Source organism: Chenopodium album, chromosome 1 (assembly GCF_948465745.1).
Source record: "Chenopodium album chromosome 1, dcCheAlbu1.1, whole genome shotgun sequence".
NCBI classification, from domain to species: domain Eukaryota; kingdom Viridiplantae; phylum Streptophyta; class Magnoliopsida; order Caryophyllales; family Amaranthaceae; genus Chenopodium; species Chenopodium album.
In genome coordinates, this window is record NC_137834.1 from 90,344,720 (window position 1) to 90,357,501 (window position 12,782).

At 36.4% G+C, this 12,782-nt stretch overlaps 2 protein-coding genes across 2 annotated transcripts; one reads left to right on the forward strand and one right to left on the reverse strand.

Annotated features, from left to right (window-relative positions):
* Positions 1 to 3,365: 3,365 nt before the first annotated feature.
* Positions 3,366 to 5,508, forward strand: LOC145626462 (short-chain dehydrogenase/reductase rusD-like). The gene is made up of 3 exons (XM_081678899.1): positions 3,366 to 3,857; positions 4,259 to 4,418; positions 5,108 to 5,508. The coding sequence occupies exons 1-3, from the start codon at positions 3,506 to 3,508 to the stop codon at positions 5,442 to 5,444; spliced, it is 849 nt and encodes a 282-aa protein (XP_081535025.1). The 5' UTR covers positions 3,366 to 3,505; the 3' UTR covers positions 5,445 to 5,508.
* Positions 5,509 to 6,414: 906 nt separating this feature from the next.
* Positions 6,415 to 12,782, reverse strand: LOC145626472 (uncharacterized). Its single transcript, XM_081678909.1, has 7 exons — positions 11,908 to 12,782; positions 9,522 to 9,769; positions 9,172 to 9,327; positions 8,841 to 8,997; positions 8,541 to 8,683; positions 8,263 to 8,298; positions 6,415 to 7,571 (listed from the first exon to the last, which is right to left on the reverse strand). The coding sequence occupies exons 1-7, from the start codon at positions 11,981 to 11,983 to the stop codon at positions 6,849 to 6,851; spliced, it is 1,539 nt and encodes a 512-aa protein (XP_081535035.1). The 5' UTR covers positions 11,984 to 12,782; the 3' UTR covers positions 6,415 to 6,848.

Genomic DNA, 12,782 nt, shown 5'->3' on the forward strand with positions numbered 1-12,782 from the left:
CAAAAGCATGGATATTAGTCTTCAATTTTGGAATTTTTTGACTTTTTTTTGCCCAAAAATAAAAATTGCCGAAATGTTTATTATGGTCCCTAATACCGTCCAGGAGTCTAATTGGGTTGGTGAAACCATCCAATTTGCCTTTAAACGGCTAATTTATTTACCGGTTTACAAATTGTACGGATTTCATTAATTTAAGCCTACTACGAACATTTATGACAACATATAATAATCATATATGGTTCCAAACGGCATTATATGACCCCGAGATGTATCCCCTAAAATATTAATACTTTTATACACCAGGCGCCGAAATCTCTAAAATTTCTTAAAAAGCATGGATATTAGCCTTCAATTTTGAATTTTTTTGATTTTCTTTTCGCCTGAAAATAAAAATTGCCGAAATGTTTACCATGGTTCCTAATACTCTACGGGAGTCCAATTGGGTGGGTGGAACCATCCAATTTGCCTTTAAACGACCAATTTACCGATTTATAACTTGCATCGATTTCATTAATTCAAGCCTACCACGAACATTTATAACAACAAATAATGATCATATATGGTTTCAAACGACATTATATGACCTCGAGATGTATCCCATAGAATTTCAAGACTTTTCGACACCGGGCCACGAAACCTCCAAAATTTCTCAAAAAGTGTGGTTATTAGTCTTCAATTTTGGAATTTTTTGACTTTTTTTGCTTGGAAATAAAAATTGCCGAAATGTTTACCATGGTCCCTAATATCGTATGGGAGTCCAATTGGATGTGTAAAACCATTGAATTTGCTTTTAAACTGCCAAATTACCAATTTACCGATTTACAACGGCCAATTTAATTAACTTGCACTGAATCCGATTTGAATCGAAATTGACTCAAACCCGTTTTAACCCTTCAAAACCCAAATTTAACCTGACTTGTTACTAACCTAACCTGAATTCAATCCGACCTGTTCCTACCCTGACCCGAATTTTACTCAACCTGTTACAAACTCGACCTGAAATCAACTCGATTTGTTATTGACTTGACCCAAATTCAACCCGACTTGTTATTTACCCGACCCGAATTTTACCATACCTATTACTTACCCAACCTAAATATTCAACCTGATCTGTTATTAACCCGACTCGAAATTAACACGACTTGTTACTGACCCGACCTAAATTCAACCCAAATTGTTCCTGACTCGATTTCAAATCACCTTAAATGCAATTTAGACTACCTTATTTTTGTTGATCAAAGCATTTTGTCTTGGGAGACCAAGTCGGGCCAGGCCAACAAAAGAAAGGAGCATCATCCTCAAATTTAAGAGTTAAATATAGTATATATATTTGTTGTATGGTCAAAGGAGATAATTATCTTCCTAAATTATAAACTATAGTTCCCTAATACATTGCCATATATTGATATATATTATAGTCAAAGGAAATAATTAGGTTAATAAAAATGATAATTATCTATTTATAGTTAGTTGAACCCGAATATGACCTGACTTGGAAATGACCCGACCTGATTATAACCTACAAATTATTATCTTGAACATAACCTGACTTAAATCCGAGAATAACCCGACTTGGAAATCTCCCAACCTGATTAAAAGCCGCAAATTATTGACTTAAACTGAACTTGAGAATGACCCGACTTGAAAATGACCCGACCTGATTATAATCCGCAAATTATTGACTTGAACCGATCCCGACTCAAACCCGAGAATGACCCGACCTGATTCTAATCCGCATATTATTGACTTGAATCGAACCGGATTCGAACCCGAGAATTAACCTAACTCTTTTTAATCGAATTAAACCCGACCTATTGTTCACCCGACCCGAATGTAACCCGACCTTTTTATTAACCTGACCCAAACCCGATAAGAAGTTTGACCCGACGTGACACGACTGAAGCATGACCCAACCCAAACCCGACTCACATAGGTTGTGGAATTAATTTGAATTGACCCGACCCGAGTTGACCCGACCGACTCTTATCCAACCCAAACCCAACCCCTACCCGTTTACCCAAATTGACAGCTCTAGTGGTTATACGAAGCATTTTAGTGTAGCACAAAGTTTTATAAGTGACTAGTCACACCATATAGTCGGGTTTACTTGAAAGATTGCTTGATCAAGAGTTACTTGAGCAATTACTCACACCAACAAAAAAAAAAAAAAAAAAAAAAAAAAAAACTTGAGCAATTACTCAATTAGGGAATTTACTTGTGTTAGCCGGCCACACTGTATATAGTGTAGCACAAAGTTTTATAAGTGACTAGTCACACCATATCATTAGTTTCATGCCAGATGAGCTGGGGAAGATCCTCCAAGAGGATGCTAGAGAGGGGTATCAGCGTATCACTACCTCGCTTAGTTCCTCCTTAATTGCTTTCTAGTTTAGTTTAAGATGTTTGTTTTTTCTGCCTTTACGTTTCTTCTTTTTCTGTTCTGTCTTTTCTAGTCTTTTTGCTTCTGTTAGCTTGTTTTTTCTTATTTCTTGTATGTAATTCTTAAACATGGGCAACGGGCCGTGCCGTGCCACTGCGGGTCGTGCCGCGGTGGGGGTCGTGCCGTGCTGGCTCCGCGGTGGGCCGTGCCTGAAATTGGCACACCCCAGCCCACGGAACGGCACGACCCACGTGCCTTGCGGGCCGTGCCTGAAATTGGCACACCCCAGCCCACGGCACGGCACGGCCCACGTGCCTTGCGGGCCGTGCCGCAGGCCAAATCGTGCCACCCTTTTTTAATATATATATATATATATATATATTTAATAAATGAAAAAAAAAACGAATTAAATGATATATATTTTTTTTAGTACAACTTAATATATGTGATTAATTTATGTTTATGTTTATGTTAATATAATTTGTTTACATTTTTTGAACAACTTTATTTTAATTTAGGTTATATAAATTATTTATCTAATTAATAATTATGTTTAAGTTTATATAAACAAATAAAAACAATTTTATTAATTTAGCAAAAAAAAAAATACGAGTACGATAATCCGAAAACACAAAAAATTGAAGAATAACTTATTTTGTTATATGACGGTAGCCGGTACGAATGTACGATAATTTAATAATACAAAATAATTAATGATAATTAAAAATCGTACAATAGTGTCGTGCCGTGCCCGGCCGTGCCTCGTGCCGTGCCGGCGGGTCGTGCCAGCGTGCCGGCCCAAGTGCCGGCCATCGTGCCGCCCGCCGTGTTACGTGCCGTGCCCGTGCCGATTTCCAAAAAAGTGTTCACGGCACGGAGCTGTGCCGTGCCGGAGTCGTGCCGGGCCCGTGTCGCCCGCGTGCCGGCACGGCCCGTGCCTATGTTACTAATTCTCATTTGAATAAAAAAATAAAAAAAAAGTGGGGCCTAAGAAAAAAAAACAATTTTAATTAAAAATAATACTGTATCAACATCTTCAACAAGAAAAAAAAATATCTTCTTCTTTCTTCCTCAAAAACCTTTTACAAAAATACGCAATCAATATTTCTCTCTCCTCCCATTTTAATGGCGGACAATAACCAACAACAACAACAACCACCAGTAGTCCTAATCACTGGTTGCTCAGATGGCGGCATCGGAAACGCTTTGGCACGTGCTTTTGCGGCGGAAAACTGCCACGTGGTGGCCACCAGCAGATCTCTGACAACCATGTCATCATTGGAACAAGATCCTCGTTTTACAGTCAAAGAACTGGATGTGTTGTCGGAGGATAGCATAAATCACGTGATTTCCAGTGTTTTGGATAAGTTTGGAAGGATTGATATTCTTATAAATAATGCTGGTGTTCAATGTGTTGGTCCTCTTGCTGAGATCCCTATTTCTGCAATGCAACGAACATTTGATACCAATGTTTTTGGTATATATTATATACTTACCTTGTTAATCGATCGTATCGAGTTTTTGTGATTGTATATATTTAACTAACACGACAGTCTGTTCCCTCTTAGTTGCAATGTTTGGAATTTGTCATTTTTATTTGACCGCATTTGGTGATTTATAGTATGTATGACTAAACATAGTTTTCTTAGATTCGTTTCAATGTACATCTTTATAAAAACAAATTTTAATGATTTTATTTTTACTATTCCATCACTAGGGTCTAGGGATCGGATATGAAGGGTTTGAATTATGTATTGGCAAGCGTGGAACTCAAAACGTTTGCAACTAAAAGGGGGCGGAGGAACCGAGGAAGTATGAAATGTAGTAAATATGTGGGTTTGATTGAGTAATACTTGTGTATGTTTTTTATGTGAACAGGTACGATGAGATTGATACAGGGAGTGGTACCAAATATGGCGTTGAGAAAAAAGGGAAAGATAGTGAATGTTGGGAGTGTTACTGTATTGTCACCTTTACCATGGGGAGGTGTTTATACAGCGTCAAAAGCTGCTATACATGCTCTTTCAGATTCTCTAAGGTTTGTGCTCATATAAAGTCGTATTTGTTATTCATTTGAGCAGATTACTGAACTAATTAACTGCTATCATATGAGTGAAATTGTCTATTAGATACTCTAATAACCTACATATTTGTTATTAGCATCCTTATTAAATCAGATGCGCGGATATAGATAGGCCGGTTAGAGGGTAAGGTAGAAATATATCTGAGTTCAAAAGCTGTCAGAAAAGATTACAGATTTTTCTGACAAATTGTACTTGTAGGTACGGATATTTTGTCTGAAGTACAGTTGAAATCTCACTTTCTCAGTCAAAATTTAGTAGAATTCAGAGTTTAAGCTTTAGAAAACAGTATAAATGATCTAACTGTAAAACTTGTGAGCAGTCACGTAAGGTCAAATCCCTAAACTTCCAGAAAATACACAGAGCAGTAATGTAACTTCATAATGTGATCTGAATGTAAAAACTCTTGAGCAGTTGGTTATCCTCGGAGGCCTGTTGGCCTTCTGATGTTCGAGCCTAACAAAGGTTTCCTTATCGCGTGACTCTGATAGGATCATCAGCCTTTTTCCTTTTTATTAGTCCTGTTGAGCCCTTTTCCCGTGTTTGTTAAAAACTCAGAAGTTTGGTGATTATTACTTGTAAATCTTGCCATTAAAACTCAGAAGTTGTTCACTATTAACTTCTAGTCTTCTACTCCATTGTGCAGGTTTGAACTTGGGCTTTTAGGTATTGATGTTATCAATGTTGTACCTGGTGCTATCAAATCAAATATAGGGAACGCCGCCATTGCTACCTATAGCCAATTTCCAGAGTGGAAGCTATACAAGCAATATGATGCAGCTATACGCGAAAGAGCTACCATTTCCCAGGGCCCTAAGTCAACACCGACGGAAGAGTTTGCAAAGAAAACTGTCACTCAGATAATGAAGAAAAAACCGCCTGCTTGGTTCTCCTATGGCCATCAGTCCACTGTGATGAAAATTATGTATTATATGCCAATCTTTGTCCGGGATTTCATTATGCGGCTTGTGATGAAATGTTGATTTGTTTGTATAAGAATTTTGTATTACTTCTTACTCTATATAACAGTTGATTGAAGCCTCCATTAATCATATCTATGGAAGTCTGGCCTTTTATTCTGCTCACTCAAAGTTTCTCAGCAATCTTGGTATAGTCATCCTGCCTGATGGCAAAACGCCAGCAGACTCAGGTGTCATTCGCTTCACGAACATTGGGTTACCTTCGTTGCCAATCAGGACAATAACAGAGTATCAAAGGAAGTCTTGTATTCAGCTCACCCAAAGTATTTTGCTTGATTTTTACTTTCTAATCTCATTTTTATATGTTTATACACTTCCATTAATTATTATGTGCAACTTTAAAATATTTTATATCTCACAAATAATACCCCAAAGTTGCAAATAATAATTAACGGAGATAGTATGTAGATTTTTGGAGCAATTAAGCTATTATAATTAAACGAGTTATAAATGAACAAAATTAATTTAGGACCTCTGATTAAGGAGTGAGTCAAGTTTGAACAAACGGATCACAAATGTAGATGAAGATCAAGATTTAAAATCAGGAACATGGACATTAGATACAATTTTAAACTCTATATGTGAGAGTGGTAATACGAGTACATAACTTTTTTTTTTTTACACGGTAAGATACAAGGGGGTGCCCCTCCTATCACAGGAGGGGTGGGGTGAGGATCAAACCCAGGTCACTCCTGGAGGAGATGGAGGAACAAAACGTCCCTCCATGAGTGATAATACGAGTACATAACATAATACGGAGTACTATTTCGCTAATGCTTTTTCCGGGCAGGGCCAGCAACATGCTGTTTTCCTTCAAAGTTCAACTCTTCATTAATTTGCAACACCCTACGGGATCTGTGAAGCTTTGATCATTACGATCTGTACTCTCATCACCAATCACATCAGTTGCCTTGCTCAGATACTTACATATTGGGTGAAGAACAAAATTATTCAAATTTAAAACACATAATGGTTAAAATAAATGCCACAATTTTCTTAACTATGAGAGCAAATCCAGCACCAAATAAGTCAACTTAAGTTTTCCAAACTATGTGCTATATTTCCCTATTATCAATAAAACTACCTAACCAGAATATGCTTTTTATGCATACTAATACTTAAACATTAATTAAGGTTAGCAACTGGGAAACTATAGGGACCGAAATCCTAATCAGGCTTAATCAGTAATTACACATTACACAGCTCTACCTGCACTGAATCAACAGTCAAGAGCTACTATCCTATCACCATTATTCCTTCCTGTATTAATGTATTAATAAAAGCTCAACCTTTTTCCTACTATTATGCCCCCTTCTGAATGGGGACATTTCGAACAAGGGAATGCTTCAATAGGGAAAAAAGGAGTCCATCTAAATAAATTATCACAAACTAATTTGAGAATCCCCATCATTGAAGCTGATGGGTTTGTGTATAATACACCATACCAGGTGGTTGAAGCGGACGAAAACTTGGAGGAGCTGGTGGTTGCTGTTGCATCAACATCATCGATTGTTGCTGTTGTGACAATTGAGCTGATTGTTGTGCCATTGGCATCATCTGCTGTTGATTCATTTGCATTTGGTTTTGAGCCATAGGCATCATCGGATGCATGACATGAGGTGGTGGTGGGCCTGGTGGAGGAAGGCCCCCATAACCATAAGAATTGATCCCTCTTGGTGTTTGGGCATATTGTTGGGTAGTTGGATTTGAAAGTAACTGATACTGGGTCTGAGGGTTTGGGCTCATATTTTGCATGTTTTGCTGGTTCACCAACATTGATTGATACTGATTCGGGGGAGCAGCTGCCAGTGAAACTGATGGTGGCTGTTCCTGCTTTGACATAGAATTAAGGGCCGAACTGACAGATTGTGAGGGATAAGAACTCGAAACTGAGTTTGGTTTAGCAAGGCCAGCTTTCTTCTTAGCTTCTTCAGCTGCAAATGTTGACAGGACAGAAGTCATGATCAACTGAGATGAGCTAGAAGCAGTGAGTTTGTCAGCAACCTCAGCTGCAATGTCTGCAGCAGTCTTCTTGGATTTTCCCGCATTGGCAATTGGAGTCGCAACATAATTTTCATCATTGAGCCGCTTTCGCATGTTGTTAGCCTCCTCGGCTTGTGCTTGTGCAACCTGATCATGAAGATAAACCAATTATTATTAATGAATTTACTTTCCAGAATCAAAACAATCAAATCTCTCCACCTCATATCAGCTCAACAAAGCTGCAAGTCTGCAAGTAATAGTTAGAAGTGGCGTGATAGGTAAGGCTACCAACTTTTCGTTTATATCTAATATAGAGCATAAGAAGAAAAAAAAGTCGAATTATACTGAAATAAGAGAACACAAGGGGCTTCCAATTTTTCAAACATCAACTGCAAGACATCTATTGAGGGCCATAGAAGCAGAAGAGTAAGGCTCTGTTCTAACTAATAAGTTATAACATTAATTTCAGCAAAAAGGATAAGATATACATAATACTTCAAAGAGTTACACACCGAGAGGATCTGGGATGAAATATACAGAAATACAGAATACCCAATCAAGTTCTCACCAAAAGGATTATTGTTGATAAATACACGATAAGCCAAAAATTCTGTAAAAGCAGAGGCACTATTTGCATACAAGTATTACTATTACTGTTACTATTATTATTGTATCTGTATATTGCCTGTCCTCTCATCAATCTATAAATCAGAATTAAAATCAAATTGTACCCTTTCCACCATTACTATTTGCACAACCATGTAAAAGAAAACCCAACTGAAGCAAACACAATCATCATAACTATGAGAATGTGAGTGACAAGAGCACTAGCAAGTACCTGCATTTGTGTACGAACATTCTCCAATTCAGATTCCTGTCAATGTCAGACACAGTGATCGTGTGTTAGACCAGCTAATAAAAGACCAGAGCTAAGAACATAATATCCATTTCTTTCTGATTTTAAAATTTACTCCTCTTTTCAATTATTTTTTTTTTAAAAAAAAAAATAATAATAAAAAAAAAAATCAACATTTCTTCTGCCTACTGTAACCAAAAATTAAAAAAAATTAAAAAAATGAATAAAAAAATTCATAAATAAAAAGCTTTAATTCATACCTGCTCTTGTAGCGCTTCTTTTAGCTGAGTAACAAGCACTGCTCTATTTGCTTCAATAGACTTCAGTTTCTCAACACACTCTTTCAAAATAGCCTCTTCCTCCTCCAATTCTTTAGCCAAAGTTTTTCGCTGAGGATCCTTGGCTGAAATGTAAATTGTCACGCTAAGCTTTCCTTATAACAAGAAATGCATCACATTCCACTAATAAAACAAATTTGTTCTATATTAGACACCAATCAGCATTTATTTTCATAATGGATACAGCAAATTAATTACAATACCGGCAAATCTACACTTTACCTTGAGCACAAGCTTTTTCAACATCATGATCCATTTTCCTCACGCGGTTAACTGCAGACTTGCATCTACTCATCTCCGATTCTTCTGTGAGATGTTCATTAAGAACTGAATGGAAAGCTGTCACAATTTTCTCTGCGGGGCCCCCAATAGATAATTTCTGTATCAATAATTGTGAGTTGCATGGTGATTAAAACTTGTGTTATAACAAGAGAATAAAACAAAGTATGGACCATCAGCTGGGATGCCAATGGCTTCAGCACATAACAATAAGGAAATCGAAGTAAAAATAGGTTATTACAAACATGAAAGCAAAAGGACAGCAGGATCTCACCGTCCTTATGGAACGTGAATCCCTTCGTACAATCTTGACGGTCCGTGATCGCTTCTTACTGAACTCAAGAGGAGGAAGTGCCTCATCTTTAAGCATTATATCTATCAGATTTTGTGCCTTGTTCCCAAAAACTTTTCTTTCATCCCAAATTGTAACCTGCAAAGCAAAAATTAGAGCTTGGAACTACACATGTTTTAACTCAAATTAAAAATCCAATCTAGCTTATTTAATTTAGTAGTATAATGACTGAAAGTATACTTAAGATGTTCAGATTTCAGAACGAGAAGATAATTTAGTCCATACAAAAGCAATTTATCATAATTGCAGAGGCAAGAATGTATAAGGCATACCAATCTGGAGACCACCTTCTTTCCTTGATCATCACCTTTGTTATGGACATCCTTGAGAGCCTGAGGAAGTACCTTCCAGAACTCAATAACAAACTCATTACCTTTACGTTTGCTGTTCTGTAGTATGTCATTGGCAAGATATAGAAGGGGAACTTTCTGAATCATCTCAGAACTATGGAACTGTTGGTTCCATGTTGCTACAACCACTTCAGCTTTGCTTCGATGAAATATACACCAGTGCGACAATGCTATTTAGGAATTAAGGTGACAAGTATTCTAAACGATTTGCACAAACAATAGATGAGCTATTAATCTAACCAACAGTCTTTTAGCACCATTATGGAGATGACAAAAACTTCCAAGACATAGCAAGATCCAAGCAAGAAAAACATACATAGGGTGTAACAAACACAACTAACAGATTTAAAAGAAACCGGAAATTTATGCACTTCAACAGTAGTTAGCATATCTTATATTAAAAAAACAGAAAACTGTTAACCACAACTCTCCAAAACCTCAATCCTCAAAATCTATTTATTCTCTCCTAATAAAAGTAACAAATCTCTTTGTACCAAAAAGAAAATAAATAAACTTCTCATACACCCAATATAGCCCATGTTTACACCAAAAATGGGCTACCACAAAATAAATTCCAATAACTTCACCTTTTGCTACCAAGATTGTCTTACTGGACTACCACAGGTTCTAATTAAGCCAAAGAAAGAAATCATACACCGTAAAGAATATTCCTCATATGTACAGCATGGTCTCATTCTATGCAGATTATTCATTAAGGCAGTGTCCAACAAAGTGCATTCTTGTTGCAAAAAGGTATTGGAAGAGCTTAACATAGTAAGTGCTTGCACAGAAGGAAAGGGCCACTAAGGGGAACACTAAAATATTACACTAGAAATCATTAATCTGGGCAACCTTGCCTATTAAGCAACCACACTTACATTTGTTTTCTAACATGAGGACTCAGCCCTCAATGGCATGGTATAAAAATTATATATGTCAGATAGTAAGAGAGGAGATTACAGTATTAAACAGTCATATGAAAGCAACACTTAAGCTGCCAATCATCATAAATTGCTACAAATGTCCCAAAATTAACCACATCGTAAATCAAACGATCTCCTTGTAGCATATCAACTTGCTTGAAGTTCTTCTAGATGGAAAATTCAAGTGAAAATTTGAATACAAAACCCCTTAACAGTTTCCATGGTCTTCCTTTACAGTTTACACCACCACAATCCTTTTCTAGAATGCTAATTGTTGGCACAAAAATGTATATCTGGATTTCTCTCATCAGCTTAAATGTCTTAATCCCATAAGTGGGGTCGATTACATGAACCAACATGAGGACTTCACAGTAAGTCACCCGTCGAGTACTACTCTCAATCACTGTGGCTCATGTCAAGCGATGTGACAAGGTTTTAAGTTTCACGGGCCTAACGTAACTACTCAAGTTCATAAATGTCCGCAAATCCAAGATCCAAGATCACCAAATATCTAAATAGAACCAAATCATTCGGTGAAGTAAAAAAAACTAATGCATAAAAGGCATGAAAAGATGTTCCAACTTTGAATAGCATTAAAGTCCACCCTCAAGTTGATAAATGTCCGCAAACCGTTGATTTCCTTTCAAACTACACAGCCTAAACTTAGAATCAAGTTTATCTACTCATTGCCTATAGTAATCAATAAAAACACCTCAGCATCCGCAAACCGTTAACTTCCTTTCAAAATTACACAGCCTAAACATAGAATCAAGTTAATCTACATACTCATAGCATATAGTAATAAATAAAAACACCTCAACATCTGCAAACCGTTGATTTCCTTTCAAAACTACACAACCTAAACGTAGAATCAAGTTTATCTACATACTAATTGCCTATAGTAATCAATGAAAACACCTCAGCTACACATGACCATACATTATCGTTTCACAACACAAAACTATCCACATATAGGTCGGGATTATCAAAAAAATCCATTGCCTACAATGATCACAATCGAATATAGAATAATAACACCTCCACTACACGTGACCATACGTTTTCATTTCACAACAGTAAATATTGTCTTGTAGACTAGAAACACAAGGAGTATGTAAAATTAAAACATCATCATTAACTACTGGATTGGCCATAAGTAGTACCACTACAAACATAACGCCATTACCACCATTTATAAGTTTATAACCGCCTACCAAACGAGTTGTAAATAGATTATACAAATCAAATTAAAAAAATTCTGAACAAAAGTATATATCAAGTAACAAACAAATGAATTCATATCATTAAATTAAACAATTAAACCTTCACAATTTAAATAAAAAATGGCATTAATTCCAGCAAAAAATAGAGAAAATGAAGGATACTTTCTATACATTGTTGAGTGCTATTGAGCTTGGATAGCTTATCAGCTAATATCTGTTCACTGAAAACACTATTCATCCCAGCAAACCTGAGCTCTCAGCTGTACAAAAATGAATAGATTTTACCGCAAATGAAGAGCTTTTCGGGTGAAAGTTCTTCGATTTATTCGCTTACAAACTTTCTTTCTCTCTCCTCCTGGTTCAATTGAATTCATGAACCAGAAAACCTAATAAACCCTCGGAATTGAAGCAAAACATGGAATTCCAACATCAATTATTTTTCGATTTTTTCAAAATTTCAACAATGGTATACAAAACTATTTCAATACACAAATCAGCACATTCGATTTATACAAAAAAAAAATGAAATTTGGACAACAAAGAAAAGAACAGGAAAATTACAGAGGAAAATTTGAGAAATGAATTAAAACCCTTACGATTTCGAACAAAGACGATTCCAATGAAAGCGAAAACAATGCAAAAGGCGAAGAAATCGATTGACTGAAATCAGTATTAATTCAATTCAACGATGATTGAAAAAAAATAAAATAAAAAAATTTCAGAGATTCAAGGAAGAAGAAGAAGAAATTGAGAGGGAAAGGAAGAGTTGAGGAGAAGGATGAATTTGAGAGTGAGAAATGAATCGAAGAATTGAGATTTCGAATGTTTTCTAGAGCCGCAAAAATGACAAGAGTTGAGAGTGTTGTTGCAGAGGAGAGAGAAAGAAGAGAAAAAATAAGAGAAAAGAGGGGAATTTTAGATTTTAAAAAGAAAGAGTTGAGGATGTCTGTGAATGACTATGGGAAACTGAGAAAACTCCTGTTCTTGCTACTACTTTCAGGGCATTTTTGTGTCAAGGTTTTCAACTAGAGTTTGGA